Source organism: Procambarus clarkii, chromosome 23 (genome assembly GCF_040958095.1).
Source record: "Procambarus clarkii isolate CNS0578487 chromosome 23, FALCON_Pclarkii_2.0, whole genome shotgun sequence".
NCBI lineage: Eukaryota > Metazoa > Arthropoda > Malacostraca > Decapoda > Cambaridae > Procambarus > Procambarus clarkii.
Genome location: NC_091172.1, coordinates 23,188,619 through 23,209,902, shown reverse-complemented (window position 1 = coordinate 23,209,902; position 21,284 = coordinate 23,188,619). Strand labels below are relative to the sequence as shown.

Here is a 21,284-nt window from a genome sequence, read left to right as displayed (position 1 = left end):
GTTGACAGATCAAATGCATTTGAAAAAATTGTTCATAAACCAGAATAACGTAGATGTGTATAGGTAATGCTGATGAAATACTTATAGAATAATTATTTTTAGTGTTGATAGAAGTGTATAGAGTAGTAGTTATCCAAACATTTTGATGTAGGTGGAATAATTTGGGGCATTTTGCGCATATGGTTATTCAGTGTAAGTCAAAATCCGTTCAACCAATGGAAAAGCGACGTGACAAAGATGGTCACTGAACGGTATATAAATAGATGCCTAACATATGAATTGAAAAAGTCAAAACCAAATACATTCTTGGAATTTTAATCAATAGTATTTGAGGAAAAGTCATAGTAGGTGCATGATGTTTATCTAACGCTAATAAAATTGTCACTATTTAAGTGATTAATGTGTTAATATAAAGAAGACATCTTGGATGATACGGGACGCAGCCCGACCCGGCAGCGTGCTGTCGTGGCAGACGTAAACACAGCTGTGAGGTGACAGACAGACGTCAGGATGGTGTTCTTCAGTTTTGATGTCAGAAGGTCAGTGGAAGTATAGTAAATAAATTGTGAATTCTGTTTTGAGTGTCTTTATTTGGTTATATTCAGTGGGCACGTTGTGGTGATATAATAAACATATATTTGCTCAGAATTAACGGATGTCTACACAACTTGAGATTTTTCCAAGATCAGATATTATGTACCTCGCCCTGCCCTGGTGACGCTCTATTACTCCCTCATCTATCCTTATCTCAATTATGATATTTGTGCTTGGGGTTCTACTACCCAAAATCATCTACTGCCTTTAATTACTCAACACAAATCTGCTATTAGAACAATATCAAACTCTGGCCCCAGACAGTACTCGGTACCCTTACTTGACTCTTTGAATATGTTAGATATTGAGTCACTGCACATCCTCTCATGTGTACTCTTATATATTTAAAACGCTGAACAGTAATGCTAATCCTGACCTTAAACACTTCCTAGAAGGTTGTGACAGAACTCATGGGCACCACACCAGAAACAAATACCTATTTGATATTCCAAGAGTGCACCTTAACCAAGCTAGAAATGCTCTACAAATCAAAGGACCCAGAATGTGGAATGACCTTCCCAATCATGTCAGGCTGTACCTCTCTCAACCAGTTTAAGAGAAAAAACTAAGTACTGTACCACCTAATAAACTCCATGTAACCTACCTCACCCCCTAAATGTCAACCCATGTCTTGCTATTTTCAAACAATACTGTTTGTTGACCAACTTGTATAATTGCTGATTTCTGCTATGTTCTCCCCCCCCCCCTTTTTCCCAAACACAATTTATACTTTAATCGCAATTAGTATCAAGTTTTAATGTGTTTTTTTCTCCACACCTTTCCCGAAATGCTGTGAGTATTAGTGGCTTTAGGTTTTCTTTGTACTAGCTCTATCTATAAATCCAACATTGTAACTCTTCTATGTACTTTTTTACCTGAATAAACATTTGAATTTGAACTAGTCATACAGAAATGACAGTACTTTTTGTAACTGGTCGTACGTAATTTCCTCCAGTAGGCCAACCTTTTCTTTTCTGGTCCCTTCCTTGGAGAGGTTATCCCTACTTCACCAGATACTCAGATGTCAGTATGCTGTGGTCACTCGTTTCCATGGGGCTTCTAATTTGACTTCCCTTATGTCAAATTTATCTATACAGTACTCATATAAGGTGAATATCAGGTCAAGACTAACTGGCTTATCATTGCCTTTCATTCTTGTGGGTCCCTTGACATGTTGGCTCAAAATTTCTGCCACATCCAATAGTTTAGCTCTCCATGTATCTATACTGTACTTCCATTTGGTTTTCCATTCTTCCAGTTTATCTTTCCATGGTTGAATCATCCATGATTAAAAGTCTAGTTATACATTCTTGCAGGCAACTAAAGTGGCTATTATATGTGTAGATTCATTTAGCATGTGTAATTACATAATTGCAATGTGTTAGGCTTTGTCAAATCTGCATTTGAAACTTTGCATGGAGTCTGCCTCCACCACATCACTGCCTAATGCATTCCATTTGTTAACTACTGACACTGAAAAAATTCTTCCTAATGTGTGTGTGGCTCATTTGGGTATTAAGTTTCCACCTGTGTCCCCTTATTCGTGTTCCACCCATGCTAAATAGTTTGTCTTCGTCCACCCTGTCAATTCCCCTAAAAATTTTGTAGGCGATTATCATGTCTCCCCTTACTCTTCTGTTTCCCGGGACATAAGGTTTAGCTCCTGTAGCCTTTCCTCGTAGCTCTTACCTCTCAGTTCTGGGACTTGTCTGGTGGCGTACCTCTGAATCTTCTCTAACTTTGTGTTGTGTTCAACTAAGTATGGATTCCAGGATGGAGCTGCATACTCCAGGATTGATCTGGCACAAGTGGTATACAAGGTTGTGAACGATTCCTTTCACAAGTTTCTAAAGTTGTGTACACAAGTTGTGTGTAATTGTGCACACATGTATGTGTGCATTCATACATGCACATTGTTATAGTGCATGTCATAGTAAATACTGTAACACAATCTTTCAGTCAGTATTACTGTATATATATAAATGTATCCGATTTTATTTTTTTCCAGACTTGACATATATCGCAAAGTGCCCAAAGACTTGACCCAGCCGACCATAACTGGGGCTGTCATTAGTGTAACATGCATCACGTTCATGCTGATTCTGTTTACTTCAGAGCTCCTCCACTTCCTCTCAGGAGAATTGTGAGTACAGTTTGTCTTCTCAAGGTTTTGTTGAATCCTGTTTAATTTATTTTATTTTGTTTTTGTGATTGTATGAAAGTGTCATTTCCTAGCAAACTGCTGTATTTTTTTATTATATATCTTTTTTTAAATTTACAGAGGTTAGTTTAATCAACATACTGTACCTTTTTTTTTCCAGAGTGTCAGAGTTCTATGTAGATAACCCCGGTGAATCGACAGACAGAATCCCAGTGTATATCAAAATCTCATTACCTCGTCTTAAATGTGATTGTAAGTAATTTTTAGTTAAATATATTTACTTTAGTAACTGTGCCCAGTTTCCCTCTAAAGAATATTGTGACGTGATGCAGTAGCGCAGCAATACTGGGCCGGTGTAGTGTGGGTCTCAATCACATAAAATAAAATGCTGCTTTGGCCCTTGCAGTGTGTAAGTGGCAGGATGAAACAAACAGATGAACAAATAATAAACTTTACTATAATTAATGTAACAGAAAATTGTTCCTGCAAACTCTTGGCTATTCTAACAGAACAAACAAAACAAGCAAATAAAAATATAAATACAGTATAATACAATATTATACTGGTGAGCTGAAGACATCTACCATACCACCATAGCATCCGATACTATGTAGGCTGGTAGCAGACGGCAGGTGAAATCAGCAGTGATGACCCGAAGAGTACCAGAGAAAGACTGGCTTCCATGGGTTGCAGGGCTCTATTTATACCCCTGCTGGTGATATCACGTCTTGTCAACGTGAGCAGTAAGAAGTGGCTGGCAGTTAGTGGCTGCACCACATCTGGGTAGAGGCTGTATAACTGCTAGGTAGTCGGCAAACTGCTTGGTAGAACAGGCTAACTGCTTGTTTGCAGAGGCACTCTGCCTGCCGGCGAGCCGTACCAGGCACTGGGTGGTACAGGGTGGTGGAGCGTGTGGCAGGTCAAATGTATCATCTTGGCTGTCATAGAGGTGGACTTTGTGTGATGACATATGTGAGAGGAAGGGGCAGTTCCACTGCTATGCAGCAGCAATAGAAAGCCCCTGCATAGAAAGCAGGTGGCAGTAGGGGCAGGCTGGTGGCAGGGCAGAGGGTAGAGTAAGTGGATGGGTGGGTGAGTGCAGAGTAGGTCAGTAGCAGGGCGGTCAGGAGACAGTGGGTGGACAGGTGAGTAGCAGGATGGGCAGCAGAGTGGGTAGGCAGGTAGCAGTGGGTAGTGTGAGATGGGTGGCTATAGTGGGTGAGTGGTTAGCAGAAATATCCGAATAGGACTAAAGTATCCGACTAGGACTAACACAGGAGCTGATCACACCTTGTCCCTTCCCAAGCCCTTCCATCTCCCTCCACACATTCCATAGAGGTCGCTCCTCCACAATCATCCCCCCCATCCCCACACCCTCCATTCCCTATCCTGTAGCTACACTTGGGTTATTACACAGGTCCCTCCCTGCAACCTCCATCCCCACACAGGTCCCTTCCACAACCTCCGTCCCCCACACTGGACCCTCCCAGCTGTATCCTTCCCAGCCATGTCTGAGCAGTATTAATACGGATGGCTTCCTTCCTACCAGCTGATGACCTGGGAGGCAGACTGCCTGAGTGGCTGACATTAAACTTGTATTCTTTACTAACTGTGATTGGTTGCGACTGTGTCTAACTGGTTGCTACCACAACTGTGAATGCTTGACTGCCTTTGGTTTGAAGGTACTGCCTTTGGACTGCGAAGGTACCAAAGAATTGAGTTCATTAAGAAAAACTATCTGGTCTTTGTCGCACGGCCATAAGCACAAAATATCAACATACCTAAACCAAACTACATTAGCCGGGATAATCCTGGATAAGATTTTTGTTTCGAAGAATTCCATATACAAATTGCTTAAAACTGGGGAAAGGGGATTGCCCATCGCCATACCAAATGTTTGTTTGAAAAATTTTCCATTAAAACTAAAATAATTGTCTTTTATACAAAATTTGATAAGTTCCAATACTTTATTGGTCTGCAAGCTCAAATTATATTTAGGCAGTTCCTCGCGTAGAAATTCTAACAGATCATCAACAGGAACTTTAGTGAATAAAGAGGTCACATCGAAACTTATTAGTTTAAAATCAAAATTTAAATTCAGTGTGGATAGCTTATTAACTAAGTCCACATTGTTTGTCAAGTGTGAGCTGGAAATAGTACCAACTATAGGGTACGAACCCATGACAAAGCGCTCGTGGAACACCAGGAGAGTGCCTTACCACTACACCACAGACTGTGGTGAAGAAGATATAATGGAAATTGAATTAATCCATTCCAGACTCTCCAAAACATTTACTTCGAAGTAAATTTTATACCTAATTCACCCAGATCTTCAGTACTAAAGTATGTACAAGTTATTACTTACCTTTACTAATGACTCTTGCTGGCGAGTGGAAGACGGTGAGGAGGGGGAGGAGGAGAAGTGTTAGTGTTTGGAAGGGAAGTCCCCTTCCATTATAACATCAGGCAGTGAGGACTTTTCTGGGGTACTCTCCTACGTTTTGCAGGCATACCACTAGGACCTGCTTGTGACTCGCTACTTGATTTTCTCACTAAAACTATCCATAGAGGAGTTTTTTTCCCTTCGTTGTAACACTTATCTGTACAGTAGTAAGGCATCACATTGTCATTAAAGAGGTCAATGCAACGGCCTACTACAGCTTGCTCTGGGTGAGTCATTTCAACACGTTTGCATTTCTTCCCACAGCCTATACCACTTCCTAATTGTTGAGGAAGGGACATTCTCTACTGCCGCCGCCTCCCCTGAAGACATTTCCTTAGCTGCCTCTTGTTGCTGCTCATTGTGAAAGGCTAGTTCTTGGTGGTTAGTTGTTTGCTGTGTTCCTCCACCAACTCCACCATCAATGATCTCCTGTTTTTCCTATATGGTTATTCTCATGTGTTTTCTTGGCTTGAACCTTAACACTGGCTTTCTGGGGACCCATGGCAAGATACATAGTAACAAATTTTATGTTCAAATAGCCAAAAATCCAAAAAAAAAACTAATTCTTTACAAAGAATTCAGGCACGATTGTTACTAGGCGAGAGGCACTGGTAAACTGAGGCGCGATCGCTGTGCCACCATGCGCTGGGTTGGCCATATGTATATCAACAAACTCATTTCCCGAGGCATAGTTCGTAACCCGATTCAAAATTTCAAAAGAAATTGGGCTTGTAACCCGAAAAGTTCGTAAATAGGGGCATTCGTAAGCAGAGGTGTCACTACCTTGTTTTGAATTTCTTATTTTTTTTTGTGCATACACACAATGTATGCACTATGTAACCTTGTGAAATGCAATGGTTAACGGTGCAGACTGTGTATCCCTCCTTTCCCATGTTGAAAATTTCATAAAATTTGACTCCATATTTCAGCCTTTGAAAAATTGTTCATAGAACAAATTTTTTCTCTTCTGTTTTGTGGTCCATTTTTGTTGAGGTTGTACTGTTTAATTTGGTGCTTTATTTTACAGATGTTGGTTTGGATATCCAGGATGATCTTGGTCGACATGAAGTTGGCTTTGTGGAGAACACTGTAAAAAATCCCATTGGAGAAGAGGGTTGTGTTTTTGAGGCAAATTTCCTCATAAATAAAGTGCCAGGTTTGTGGATTCTTTATTTAGTATCTATATTTATAGTATTTTCTGGGAGGAGCCCCTTCGGCTCCCCGGAGCTTATCCAGGCTGATATGCTAGTGTCAGACTTTGGCATCAGTCATGTGTATGGAGTTCTGTGGGCCTACCGGGGACCACGAGCCAGAACCTGGTCCCCTCAGAGAGGCATGGGGAGCAATGGCCTATAGAAACCCCCATGTGGTTGAAAACATTCTATGTCTGCCATAGACCTGGTCAGGCACCCAGAAAGGTAAGCATCCCAAAACAAATCCCTATTCTGTTGAAAATTGCTACCAAAAGCCAAACAAGTGGATAGAACTCCCCAAAAAGAAACAAGCATGACGTCACACGTTGCCGCGCCGCTGTCTGCGCAGCTCCCCCCCTCCCCGGGAGGGGGAAGTGGGAGCCCCAGACCCCCGCCTGGCTATCCACCCTTCAGTTCTGAAGCTGATGCTATGGGCAATGGTCGTGTGCTCTGGCTCCGGTGATTGTTTCAGCACTGTACCTAGTGTGGTGACTGTCGTCTAGGTGGTGCGCGAGCTGGGAGTGATTCCCCAGTACTCGGGCTGCATGCACCTAGGGTTTCCTTTCCTAGATACCCTGTAAGTACTGCCCTTAGGGCTTGGGGTTACCTCCCCAAGTTCCTTGGGTTCTGCCTTTGCTAGGCCGTTTACTGCTTGGTTTTCGGCTGCCCATTGTGTGCCAGGGTGTTCTGTCTCCCTTGTTCGCCTTAGGATGAAGGGCAGTTTTGCGCTGGTAGGGGTGAAGGGTACTGCGTAGCTTGTTTTCACCAATCATAGCGGCTGGCTCTGTTCCGCTTGGGTACGCTGTCCTCTTGCAGGGTTTTCTTTTTCTTTTTGTTTGTCTGCCTGGTGGGAGGGGGGTCTGCCTTGGTTCTTGCCCCCTGTGTACTAAGTACTCTTCCTTCTTCTGGTGGTTTTCCCTGCTAGGTCCCCATGAGTGTACACGTCCCTGGGGTTTAGTTCTTAGTAGGTTGTTTGGTAGGCTTGGCCGCCGGTTAGCAATACCCTGCCTGGGCTTCCCTGAGCATGATTCCATCTCAGGGCCCTGGGAATACCCACGGGAACGCGGGGTTCAGTGGATGTGACCCCGGATTCCCCCCCCACCTCACTTTGTGCGAGTTCGAGAGTTGCTCTGTCCCCTTGGCACAGGGTGACTCGCACTGTCTTTGCCTCCATCTGTTGCCTTTGAGGTCGGTGGCACCTTCGGCCCGGAGTCCTACGAGTTTTGTTGCTTGTTTGTGACTCGGTTACCCAGTCTTATGCGAGTACAGGCAGCACGGGCGTTACACGTTGCATTTCGCTGGTGACAACGCGCTAGGTTGTTTGTTCCCTGGAAGCCCCAAGGCTGCCCCGTTTTCGTTGGTGTAACGGGGCTTGGGGATGTTGGTTGCTTCAGTTTTGTTTCCTTCCGCGCCCCATAGTTTTTTCCCGTTATGGTCACCCCCTTCCTCTTTGCATCCGGATCTTTACCGTCTGTAGGTTTGGAGTTGGGACGGGGCTTCGGTGGTCTTGAAACTCTGGCTGTCTCGGACTTCCCCTTCCGGGGTAGCGACGGGGGTATTCGAACCTGTTCCTCCAGCCGTGTTGTATGAGTCTGCCAGTGGGCTCCCTTCTTTAGTACTTGTCCGGCTGCCCCGGCTTTTCTGGTGTGTGTGGAGCTTAGGGGGGACAGCTCTGCCCCAGGACCTGCCTTGTGGATTCCCGGGGCTGGTGAGGGGCTGACTTGGAGGACCTCAGGTCCCGTTGGACCCCGCCTGGGTTTTTCTACCCTCTGGGCAGGGCTTGTGGCTACGAGGAGTGGGGTTTTTCTTCCCCCCCCCATTCCTCTACATACATGTTGTTGGGAGTCGGCCCCTCCCAGTGTTTGGTTCCTTGTCCCTTTGATCCATCGGTTCCACCCTTCTTCTTGGGACAGACCTTCACCGTCATGTTCCCCTCTTCTTGGGGTTTCTGCATGATTTTTGGTCTCTGGTTCGACTGAGCCTGCTGTGGCTTTGTGCTTTACGCTTGCTTCTGTGTGTGCTCGAAGGTTCGGGAAGGTTTTTGCTTCTTCCCGTATTATTAGAACGTCTGTAGTCTTCCAGTGTGGCTCCTCTCCGATCCTTTCTAGGGCTTGTTGGTCCTTCTCCGTTCTTCTTCTCGGTTTCCGGTCCTGTTTAGTTCTTTCATGATTGTATCTTCTCTCCATGCTCTATCCTGCGCTGCACATGGTTGCCAGATTGGGCTCCTTGTAGCCCGATTGGGCTACTTGTAGCCACAGAAGGGCTATGTTATGTATGTTTCTCTACTTACTGCTCTTTTTGTTTCCTGTTAACAGCTGACCTATGTACTCTGAAAAGGGATTCAATTGTAAACAACACTATATTGTCTAGTTTTCTAGTCAATTTCATGATTTTCTTTCATCAGCTCGCTACTTCTCGCAACCCACATCTGGCATCCCTGCCTGCGTATGGGCCATGGTAGTTTGCTATGATGTGGGCGGTGTGCACGTGTGCTGGTGTTCTGCGTCCTTTTCTCTCGGGTGCTTCGCCTCTCGCTCCTCTCAATTCTCCAGTCTGTGCCCTGTAGCTACTTGGGGTGTTCTGGATTGCCGCTATGGGAAGAATGCTAGGTTTTCCCTGCGTATGGGTGTAGGGCTCCTCCTTCACCTCTTCCCTACTCTTCTCCTGCTTGTGCGACTTTGCTTTCTTCCACTGGGGGTGCTCCCACATCATCTTGGCTACGTTGTGTTGACACGTTCGTGCCTACGTTCTGCAGGCGAGTTTCTACGGTCTGGTGTCTCTTTCAGCCAGGCCTGGTTCGTGGTTTTTGGCTATGAATATACGAACATCCAACCCGTTCTCGCTCTTTCGTATAGTCAATATTGACTTATTAAATACATGCATATGTGACATACTTAACATACTAGTTTACCTTGAAAAGCTTCATAGAAAACACCGACCTTACCTAACTTTCTTAGTACGTTAAGATAAGCATCTTATTGCTTCGTAATTACAATTATTACTTAACCTATTATAGGTATAGATTGTTTGGGACTTTCAGACCTGGCTGGGGCCTTGTGTGGGACTCACGGACCGCTTCCATGTCTCTCCCTCTGAAGGCGTTGCTGCAGTCCCGCCTTCAGCTGTTTCTGGTGGAAGGGTCCCGGGTCACTCAGCGGTTGCTCAAGCAGTTGTGCAGAAGTCTGAACTTTGCCGGGTTGGGTCTGGCTTCGGCATCTGTTATGGTTCCTTTGGGGCCGAACTTTTTCTCTCTCTCACGATTGCTGGATTTGGCCTCCATGGGCCCTGTGTCGGTTGCTGCGTCACCATCTTCCTCTTCGGGTTTTTTCAGGGTTCAGTGCTTTGGCAACTACCCGAGCCCTCGCTTTACGTGTTCACAGGTGCCTTGTCTCTCAGCTGGGGTTTTGTGATCAGTGCTCACCAGGCCAGCCAGGGGCGGTGGACTTTGTTCTTCTGTCGGGATCACAGCACGGTGCAGGAGTTTGCGGTGGTTTGGCTGTCATTTTGAAGGATTCAGGTCGCTTGGGGTTCCACGATCCAGCTCCATTTGGACTGCTCTCCGGTGGTTTATTGTCTGAGCAGCGGGGGTTCTCTTCAGTCCTTGGGTCGTTGGGGCTTCTACTTCACCTTCTACTTCAGTGGAAGGACCATGACACCGATGAACCAGATCCATCAATACACTCAGAAATCACAATAGATACATCAAACGAACAAATCCACATGGGCCGTGATGAGGGTTCAAACTATTTGCCCTCACGACGGCTCCCGCAGCTTCTCTGAAGCACAAAGCTGGTTTCACATATTTCCCCCGTGCACCCGAGCTCTTGTCAACCAAATGTTCTACCTCTTCGCCCTTACTCTGTAAGGGCGATAAACACAACCATGTCGTGGCACAGTCAATCAAGGAGCATCTGGGATCATCCCGGACGTAGGTTCAAACCCTCATCACGGCCCTTGTGAATTTGTTCCTTCAGATCCATCAACTTCCCATGCCAAGAACTCCCTTAAACTTAAGATTTTATTAAATATCTTGAACTCATTCTAATAATTTTTTTTAAGTTGTATGGTTTCATAATCAAATTCAGAATAATATTTCTGGCACTTTCACTGACCTTAACTCTGATGACAAAAACATACTAAAATATAAAATATTTAGTAAAAAATATAATTTACAGGAAATTACTTTGCCCAATGATTTGGATTTTACAGGAAACCCCTATGGAAACTACTATTTTTCTGATTTTTTTTTTATTTGCAAGGGGGTATATCCAGCAGCTGAATATATACAGTACAGTACCATTGTTTGGATGGATCCGTTATAGGGAGGTCTAGATTTGTGAAGTACCACTATATGTACTTACATTTAACTTGCAGGAAACTTCCATGTGTCAACACATTCAGCAGATACACAGCCGGAGAACACAGACTTTGCACATGTGATTCATGAAGTGCGCTTTGGGAGCAAGATTGACGACCCAAATATTCCTGGAACCTTCAATCCCTTGTATGGACGTGCAAAGATTGATGGAAATGGTGAGTGTTACATTTACTTTTTCTAAATTGTCATACGGATGTGGTGTCCCTCCCATCCACCACAGTGTTGTGCAGTCAACCCATGTCTCTGCCTTGTAAGGGTTTGAGATTTGCATTTGCAACCTATGTTTCCCGCAAAAAAATTCCTTGTAAGATAAAAAAAAAAGTCTTGTATATAGGACTGCACCTGCTCGGGTTATAGAAAACAAAAGACAGGTACTTATGACTATGTAATATGAGATGAATAAATCAAGAACAGATGAAGCTGGAAATACCAAAAGTTTTAAGGAAGGAAGGAAAGTACAATGTGTTGTGTTTATGTAAAAGAAAGATAAAGTGAATGATACTGTAATGAAGAGTGGAATGGAGTAAATATTACAAGAACAGTAAAAGCAAATGGGGGAAGGAAGGACAGAATGTGTTAATAAAGAATGGTACTGTATGGGGAAATGAATATTATTATTGCAGTTCAAAATACAGTACTGTACTTGTTTGAAATTCATGTTTAAAAGAAAAGCAGCCATTTTTATTACATGTGGGGTTTCCCTGGTGTCAGACAGAAAGCCTGTACTTAGGTTTATTTGTTTAATTACTGTACTATTTATTTAGGTCTGTACTGTTTAATTTGGTTTAATTACTGTACTCATCCAGTAATCCTACCTCTGATGCCCCTCTTTCAATACACAGAAATCACAGTATCGTGATTCTATATATCAACGAGAAAATCCACAGGAACCGTGATGAGGATTCGAACCTATGAGAAAATGAGGTTCAAACCTATGTGAAACCCTGGACCAGCTTCAGTGATTCTATAGGATTTCAGAACAGACAGCTGTGCACACTATATGTAAAAAGGGTGAGAATCGGTCAGAAACTAGATTTTTGGATACTGAAGCAAGTTGAAATTAAAGTTATAGATGTAATTGAAGTTGAAGTTATCGACAATGAATAAGGCCGTTCTAATTCATAAATTTACTTGTATGTTTTAATAAACATTGTTTGACATTCGTACTTGAATATGTAAAAGTTGTAGGTCAATGTGTTGAAATGAAGTACAGGCATACCTCAGAATAAGAGTTTAATCCGTTCCTGGAGACGCCTCGCCTTCCGAAAACTCGCATTCCGAAGTTAATTTCCCCATAAGAAATAAAGGGAAATGAATTAATCCGTTCCTGACTACCCCAAAAACCCCACATCAAACTAAATTTTTATACCTAATTTACCTAATTCATCTAAATAAACCTACAAAACTGTGTTCCAGTTATTACTTACCTTGCTGTCGAGTGCTGTAGGCGTATGGAAGATGGTGAGGAGGGGGGGAGGAGGAGAGGAGTTACTGTTTGGAAGGGGAGTCCCCTTCCATAATCACATCACATAACCCCATGCCTTGTAACACTATAGATACCACTTCTCTTTCTAAATTTTTCAAACCAGCCCCTGCTTGCCTTAAACTCTTTCTTATCTGCATCACTCGTTGCAGGGGTATTCTTTAGAAGGTCCTTCGTGCAACACCCTGGCTTTCTCACAAATAATGGCCTCCGAAACACTATCACCCCCTCAACTCCTTGTCGTGTATCCAAATTAATAACAACTTTTCCACTTCTTCAAGTATTTGTGGTCTTTGTTGCCGTTAATGTCTTACTCCTTTTGCCACTTTAGCACCCATAATCTTATTTTTCTTCTTAAGTATAGTGCATATTGTTGATGTGGCTTTGTTGTACTGCCTACAAAGTTCAACAACACGTGTACCGTTCTCATGCTTCCGAATGATCTCTTGTTTCTCCTCTATTGTCATCCTCACATGAGCTTTCTGGCCTTTATCCTTACCACTGGCTTTCTTGGGACCCATGGTGAGATATATAATAACAAATTGTATAGACAAATCACCAAAAATCCAACAAAACACTGAAAATCCGCGAGAAGAATTGATGTGGGGGTAGTCACTGAGCGCGAGACAATAATAAACTGAGGGGCGGAGGGGCGACGAACGCGCTAGGTCGGCTGTACGCGTATCAACAAACTCGCGTCCAAACTCGCCTCCCGAAGTAACCCTCGCCTTCTGAGACAAATTTTTGGAGTAAATACACCTCGCCTTCCGAAAACCTCGCATACAGGGACAATCGCATTCCGAGGTACCACTGTAAGAAAAATACCCCCCCCCCCAAAAAAAAAATAGGAATAATTATAATAATTATAATGATTTAGGGTATACTTTATATAAGTAAAAAGACCCTAATCTGGTCCTTAATCATCAAAACAACCTAAAGAAACAGAAAATAGTTTGAAATCTGAAAAAATCTGGCAAAAAAAAATTCAAAGTACCAAGTTTTGAGAGTTGTTACTGATTTATTTGTTGACCAATTTATATCTGTCTTGACATAGGTTAGGGACAGGTATGCAATCTCCAGGATGTAAAGATTACAACAAATTCAAATAATAAACAAAGGAGGAAAAAAAAAATCCCCTAAAAAAACTTTTTTGGGGGACATTATTCAAAGTAACTGATGATAACATTGGGCAATGTATTTATGATATGTAACAAAATTGAGCATAATAACATACTCGTTATTATTTTTGTTATGTATTACTCACCAATGCTATAAAGGCACCAGCTGCATATCCGCTTTGTGGACACTTCTTACTACTAATACTATTCTTTTGTGCCTCGGACAGGTGCTTGCATCTCATTATTATTGCACTATCCATCAGTTCCAGTTAATAGGAGCCGTTCTCCTTATCAACAAAAAGTTTTTTTTCTAAATATTCATCTAAAATCAATTTCTGAAAATATTTTGATAAGTTTCAAAATGCTGAAGCCAATAAGTTCAAGATTTGTTTAACATTTTTAAATTATTTTTACATACAGGTAATTTGAATATTTTTCAAATTATGCCCCTTATGCTGAGCAGTTTAATGGTTAAATCTGGGGGAAAAATAGACAAGTTCAAGCATAAATTCGACAGCACCTGTACTGTATTTTGATTGTACTCACCAATACAAGAAGTCCTGATCCACTTGCTATCTTGATTATCATTGTTGGTGGAGCATAGTTATTTACATGGAAGAGGTGGTGATGGATGTTGATGGTGTTGGTTTGAATGAAGTGGAGATTACTATGATAAGGTAACCTCAGATGTTGATGTATTTGACATGCCAATTTTTGGAGGAGCCCTGGTGGCTCCTGTCCTCCAGGTTTGTCATGGGTTTGTTCATCAGGTCCAGAATGGCCTTGAGGAGCTGGCTGGGAGCCTGGGCTGGGCCACCTAATAGATGACCTCTAACAAGTTGAGCTCATATGAGTAAATTCCTTGCTCTATGTGACTCGTTTACAGTAGTTGTTTGGAGATTTTCAAGGCTTCATTTTCTGTGAACCCTCCAGATTTTTATAAAAGCTAGTGCTGACTTTCTGGAGGCTGTATTTTAGTGAGGTGGCAAATTTTTACCTGTTCCCTGCACCTCTTATGAGGGGGGGCCCCAAGTTCTGGCTCTGGTCCCTGGTAGGCCAAAACAGAATTACAGTGTGTCCTCACTTGAACAAACTACTGTCTCCACTCGATTATCTGGACTACTTGGGAAGGACCCCCAGCCGGATATTCACGTGTTCCGGATAATGGTACTTTTTCACCTCCGAGTCCAAAAGTGACCATTTCCAACTATTTTTATACTACAAACAACATAATTTGAATTGCCTTGCCACATATAATTATTAAATATTCAACTAGAAACCTCAACTTACCTTGGTGTTCATCTTCTTGATTGATGCCACACATCTTGAAGTTAAGAATTCTTAACAATTTACGTAACCTATACTAACACAACACTAAAATTAACACTTAAAATTACTGTACAGTTCATTAAGCAAAGTTAATTTTGACTGCCAGCTGCTGAAGCCTCACTGGTTGAAGGCATTTGGCTTGCCTGTGACGCCTCACTTGAAGGTGCTTGGCTTGCCTGTGAAGCCTCACTGGTTGAGGTATAACAGTAACTTGTCTTTAATTGTTAGGACAACCTTCTTCCTCTTAACACCTCCAGAACGATTCGTGCTGCTACCAGACAGTCTTGGCCAAAAATGTTCATATTTACTATGAAAATAAAAAAGTTATTTAAAAAAATATTTCACTAATGGCGCGGCACTGTGGTATAACACGAGGGATGGGAGCACATGGATTGACCAGTGTTGGACGGTTCCACATAGGGCAGCTATAGTTTATCTCCTGGCGACCTATGTAGGAGGAAAAAACACTATTTTTTAAGGAAACTTCAGCCTGTGCACATTGTTTTTAGGAAATTTATATATTTGTTATTACATAATTACTAGTATTTCATTTGTTTTTGGCTATGATGAATTGTTCTAAAATTAATGATAATTCTTGTACCCAGGTGGTCCCTCCTGATGCTCCCCTCCCACCCTCCCGACACCACCCACCCCACCCCACCCCCTCCTCCACCATGTGTCTCGAGCCAGCCAGCCACAGCCAGACGGGATTAATACAGTACGGCTCGCCCCATGGCTTTCATATCCGGACAATTCAATGATTATCCGGCTGACTGTCTGGATAGTGTAACATCGGCAGCAAGTTAACTGGCTCTGATTTTTTATCCAGCTAAACCAGCTTTTATCCGGCTCCCATGTCCATTTTGGCCAGATATTGAGAACTTTATCTTGTCACGATTTTGGCCGTTTAAGGGCGTTTTCCGGATGTTCGTATCCCGGATAATCGAGTGGTTACAGTACATGGGGCAAAGGCGATTCGTTCCAGTGCGGAATTCGTTCCATCTGTCCCGCCCCACCAATTTTCTTAAAAAAAAAAAAAAAAAAAAAAAAAAAAATACATATGCCAGGCTTCGTTATTTTCTCTCATGCCCTGACACCACCTGCCTCCCCTGACATCTGACACCACCTGCCTCCCGTAACACCAGTTTATCATCCTTCAACCATTTCTCACTGGGAACAATGGGTAAGCAAAATATAATTCTGTACAACTGTTTACACTTTGGTGAATCATAGTTGATGACAGTGGCTGTCATCAACTATGACAGCTCTGTCTCGGTGATCGCTTGGACGAACAATCCTCACTTAATCGAACATTTGTATGTTCCACTGAACATTTCGTACCGAATTCAATTTGTTCGGATCATCCGGGAATCGATAGAGTAGGTTTCGTTAGAGTGAGGAAGCACTGTATTGACAATTGATGTGGCCTTTTAGTCTGAAGAAATCTCAGGAAGATAGCTTCAGGGAGGCACTGGGGCTCCTCTGGAATTGGTATTTCATTACATTTGGTGCTGGTTTTCTCTCTCCTCCATCTATTCACTGCAACATTTAGAGCCTTTAAAAGCCCAATATGTTTAAGGTTTAGCATGTGGCAAGGGCCTGACTGCTAAAATGTTGTACTCCTCACATAGAAAGTTATAACGTGTTGATGTAATGAGTTGCATGGTCTGCTATCACTGTAGGTGTTTGTACACCTGGTTTTATGAAGTTAAGGGTACTGCCATGGGTAACTGCTGGACTATTGATGTTTATTTACTCGTGATGTTATACCATGTTGCAGCTTCATCTGCATCTGTGGTACAGATATTGGGCTGTCTGGCCAAGCTGGAAGCAGAATGCATATGGGCAGACTACAGGGTCAGGTGCTAGTTGAAGGTGGAGTTTGTCATTGACCTGGCATCATGACACTATGGGCCATCTAGTCAGGCTGGAGGCAGTCCATCTTTGAGGCTGGTGTTAGCAGATGTTATCCCAGACTGGATTGTGATGGAACTGGTTCTGCTGGTGTCTAGCAGTCTTATTTACCCATCCACCAATGATGGATGGACCAGTGTCTCATTTTATTACAAATCCATTCTCATAACGAAAAGTAAAGATATTTTACATAAAATATTCAAAATGTGTTCCTTCTACATTCATGCACACATCGATCCATATTCTAAGATTGGTTACATCTGTATGTAACATTTTGCAGATTTCTTTGAAAATGGATTTTTGTTACATCCTTTATAACTGGTTTAAGCAAAACTAAAGACTTCAGGCATCATGAAAATCTTTGTTTTGTTGGAGTTTTGACAGAGTTCACAGTTGTTGGTGCTGTTGTGTTTGATGTCAACATTTGTCTAATTTTTTACCCTCTATTTTTTCAGCCTTGGAATCTCATGACTACGTAATGAAAGTTGTGCCAACCATTTATGAAGAATCCAGTGGAAATCAGCTTATAGCATACCAGTATACCTATGCCTACAGGGTGAGTAACACAAATATTTTTAGTAATGTAGTAGTAAGAACCTGTTTAATGTCTTTACCACATTTGAATATCTAGAGAAAATTGTAAGCAAACTACTACAAATTTAACATATGTCATACCATATTGTTGTTAATTGATTATAAGCTTAGAAATCCTTAGGTGGCAGTATTTTAGCTGAAGTTAATGAGAACTTGATGTGACTTTGTAACCTGTAGACTCTTCATTGGTTTAGAGCACTGGTTCTCAAACTGGAGGCCATGGCCCCCTAGGGGACCTTTTTGCAGTATGTAGGGAATCATAAGTTAGGCAACAACACTTAACAAATGATGGTTGAAAGTACATGTTAAGTGTTGTAGTGCTTGATTCACTAGCTAATATTCACTCCTAACGTGTTTATTACAACAGGAATCAAAACACTTAAAACCAGCCAACCACTGGGGATATGTGCACAACTTAAATATATGTATGTATCCTACACCTAATTATAAATAAAGAGCACCACTATTGCTACAATGCCCTTGCACTTATCATAAATATTGAAGACCAGTGTGTTCCACAGAACGTTGGTCGTCCTCCCAAGTTGCTTGTCACCCACCAAGTGAACAAATCACCGGCGCGCTTCTCTGTCCACCCATCTGCATTCCAATAATATTTCTTTTCACAACTGTATACCTAATTTATTTATTTCTGTCTTATTGAGTTCCAAGCCAGTTTCCTACATTTAACACTGTACACAGTTTCAATCACTGAATATACTTGAGACTATTTATTTTCCTGTATTGAATCGGTTTATATTCTTTGGAGGGAGGGCATCCTCACACTGCAGCCCATCCTCCGAATAGACAGTACGTTTTAATAGTAAATGTAATAAGTACAATCCTGACTATCGGCATAGTACATAAATACACTTAATCGCCAGCATCACACCAGAATATTGTGAATATTAGTTTACCTGAAAAGCTGTATAGAAAACCATGACCTAACCTAACCTTGGGAGTGTAGGAGGACAAGCATGTAAATAGCATTTATTGCTTCTTAATTACAATTAGTACTTAACCTATAGTTATATTGATATTACAATTTTATAAAACTAATAAAACAAAACTAAAGTCTTTCAATAAATTATAAAGTAACTCAGGATATTTTCAAATTTTGTATAAAATCTCTATTGTTTAATAAAACTGAAAAAGGTATTCTTTATATTTAAAACTCGTGTATATAGAATTGAACACGAAAACTTCAACCTAAAAATTTTGAGTGAATTAACAGAAAATTAGGAGAATATAGGGAAGGTAAATGTAACAGCACAATTAAGTGTATTTATGTACTATGCAGACAGTCAGGAATGTACTTATTACATTTAGTATTAAAACGTACTGTCTATTCGGAGGAAGGGTTGCACACAGTGACAATGCACTGGTGGGAATACCAAATGTCTTTTCCTTACACAGTTAATGAGTAAACAATCTGCCACTAGCCGATTGGCTAGTGTTCTGGACTAGTTCTGGGACTAGCCTAGTGGCTAGTCCCAGAACTAAGAGGCATGAGTTATGAGGACAGACTACATGAACTGCACCTCACGTCGCTGGAAGACAGAAGAGCTAGGGGAGACATGATCACCACATACAAAATTCTCAGGGGAATTGACAGGGTAGACAAGGATGGATTATTTAACACCGGTGGTAAACGCACAAGGGGACATAGGTGGAAGCTGAGTACCCAAATGATCCACAGAGACATTAGAAAGAACTTTTTCAGTGTCAGAGTAGTTAACAAATGGAATGCACTAGGAAGTAATGTGGTGGAGGCTGATTCCATACAGTTTCAAATGTAGATATGACAGAGCTCAGTAGGCTTGGGAATCTGTACATCAGTTGATTGACAGTTGAGAGGTGGGACCAAAGAGCCAAAGCTCAACCTCTGCAACCACAACTAGGTGAGTACTAACACATTCTTCCAAAAGGGATTCTTTCCTTACATGAACACCTAGGGTGTAGAGCTTTTCACTGCACTTGAACTTGGACTCTGCTGTAGTTGTTTTTTGACCAGCATAGTGTCACCTCTTTTTATTCAGCATTTGGCAGGGCTATAAAACATCTAAACTATTGGGACCGACTAAAGAGCCTAAAATTGTACTCCCTTGAGCGCAGGCAGGAGAGGTACATAATAATTTACACGTGGAAAATATTAGAGGGGCTGGTCCCAAACCTGCACACAGAAATAACATCACATGAGACCAGAAGACATGGCAGGATGTGCAGAATACCCCTGTTGAAAAACAGAGGTGCAACTAGTTCTCTGAGAGAGAACTCTATCAACATCAGAGGTCCGAGACTGTTCAACACGCTTCCACTACACATAAGGGGCATAACTGGCCGACCCCTCACAGTGTTCAAGAGAGAACTGGATAAGCACCTCCAAAGGATACCTGATCAACCAGGCTGTGACTCGTACGTCAGGCTGCGAGCAGCCGCGTCCAACAGCCTGGTTGATCAGTCCGGCAACCAGGAGGCCTGGTCGACGACCGGGCCGCGAGGACGCTAAGCCCCGGAAGCACCTCAAGGTAACCTCAAGGTAGCTACTGTTGCTTGTTCAGTGTTGATTCATCGTCAGTACCGTTACGCAAGTTGTCTTGTGAGTTTTCACCTCTGGCCTGTTCATGCTTTTCATGAGCTGTCCAAGTCTCTTGACTTGGTTTTGGTATTTCACTCCTGTCCGAGATTCACTGTTTCCCCTTTGACCAGAGGTGTCTTTCTCAAGGCAGTATTTTTGTTGGCTCTCACTTTTTTTTTTTTTCTTCTCTTGGTTGGCATTTTTGTTAATCTGCAGCCTTCTTTTCTGGTGAAGAATGAGTCAACTCACTTTTGGAGGGATCCTTTAGTAATTTATGCATAGCTTGTCCATCTGGTGGGGAGGGATCATTTGTTATATGATGGCAGCACTCAGCTGCTAACTGTGGGCCACACTGGTTCTGGCTTGGTTGATGCATTGTTGGTTATTTCCTTGGTTCTATTGTTCCTATTTCCTTGGTCCCCTTGTTCCAAGGGAACTTCTCCAACACGTTCTGGGTTGATATTTGAACTTGGGGAAATTTGGCAGCCTGGTATTTGGTTAACATCCCTGGTTCAAGTTGCTTTTGTGTTGCTCTGGTCAGGTTTTCCAGGCCTGAGGTCTCTTCGTCTTGGTACCTACTGTACTGCCTCTCATCCTCCTCTATAAGTTTTGTTTTCTTTCTTCATGGTTATTTTACTTCAGGGAGCCATCAAGGGACTCTCCCTGAAACCCAGCTCTGAATTTAATGAATTACTGTACCTATTTCTTTTGGAGCCCCGGTGGCTTCCTTCCAGGTTTGTTGATTCATTGGTTCATCGGCTCAATAACTTATCCAAGGGAGCCAGCTGTGGCCGTGTCACCTGGTGGTGTCTATCAGTACAGTAATAACCAGTTTGAGCCAGTTTTCAATGAATCAATTGTTTGATGTTAATCATTTGCAGAGTTGTCTGGCAGTTTCAATACTTCATTTTCTGTGAACCCAGCAGTTGTCTGAAAAGTGTTGCTGACATTCTGGATGCTTTCCTGGGGCAATAGCAGAATATCACTCACTACCTGTGTCTGTGAAGGAGGGCTGGGTTCTAGTTCTTTTACCTGTAGGCCAAACAGAACTCCTGTGACTGATGTAACCCAGTAATGGGGAACAGTCTGAGAGAGACTTCTGGTACCATTTTTAATAAGAAAAACTGTTACAACCCTGGGTTCCTTAGTTGGAAACCAGAGGTCAAATTGAGCTCTAAATAATTACTTTACATTAATTGATAGGACTGCTGATGAGTGTTTGTTCCTATCTTCCTTGCCAGACGTAAGACGAATCTTGTTTCTCGCAGAGCATTAAGACTCTGATCTTGTTGATTATTAAATATTGAACTAGTTATCAGCTATGTTTAGAAATGATTAAAGTAACTAGTAACAAAGGCTGGTGAAGACCTGTATTGTTTGGAGCTGCACGATCAGCTAGGTTTTCTTCCCGGCAACAACGACAACTTGGGGAGCTCGGGGACTGGAGACTCTTTCGCTCTTCTCTGGACTACTGTGCTCAGGTCAACATCTTTCCTGTGTGG

At 42.3% G+C, this 21,284-nt stretch overlaps 1 protein-coding gene across 1 annotated transcript; it reads left to right on the top strand.

Moving 5' to 3' along the window:
- Positions 1-383: 383 nt before the first annotated feature.
- Positions 384-17,924, top strand: LOC138367884 (endoplasmic reticulum-Golgi intermediate compartment protein 1-like). The gene is made up of 6 exons (XM_069329982.1): positions 384-539; positions 2,603-2,737; positions 2,916-3,007; positions 6,226-6,354; positions 10,766-10,924; positions 17,069-17,924. Exons 1-6 carry the CDS (start codon positions 511-513, stop codon positions 17,242-17,244), a joined length of 720 nt encoding a protein of 239 aa, XP_069186083.1. The 5' UTR covers positions 384-510; the 3' UTR covers positions 17,245-17,924.
- The last annotated feature ends 3,360 nt before the right edge of the window (positions 17,925-21,284 follow it).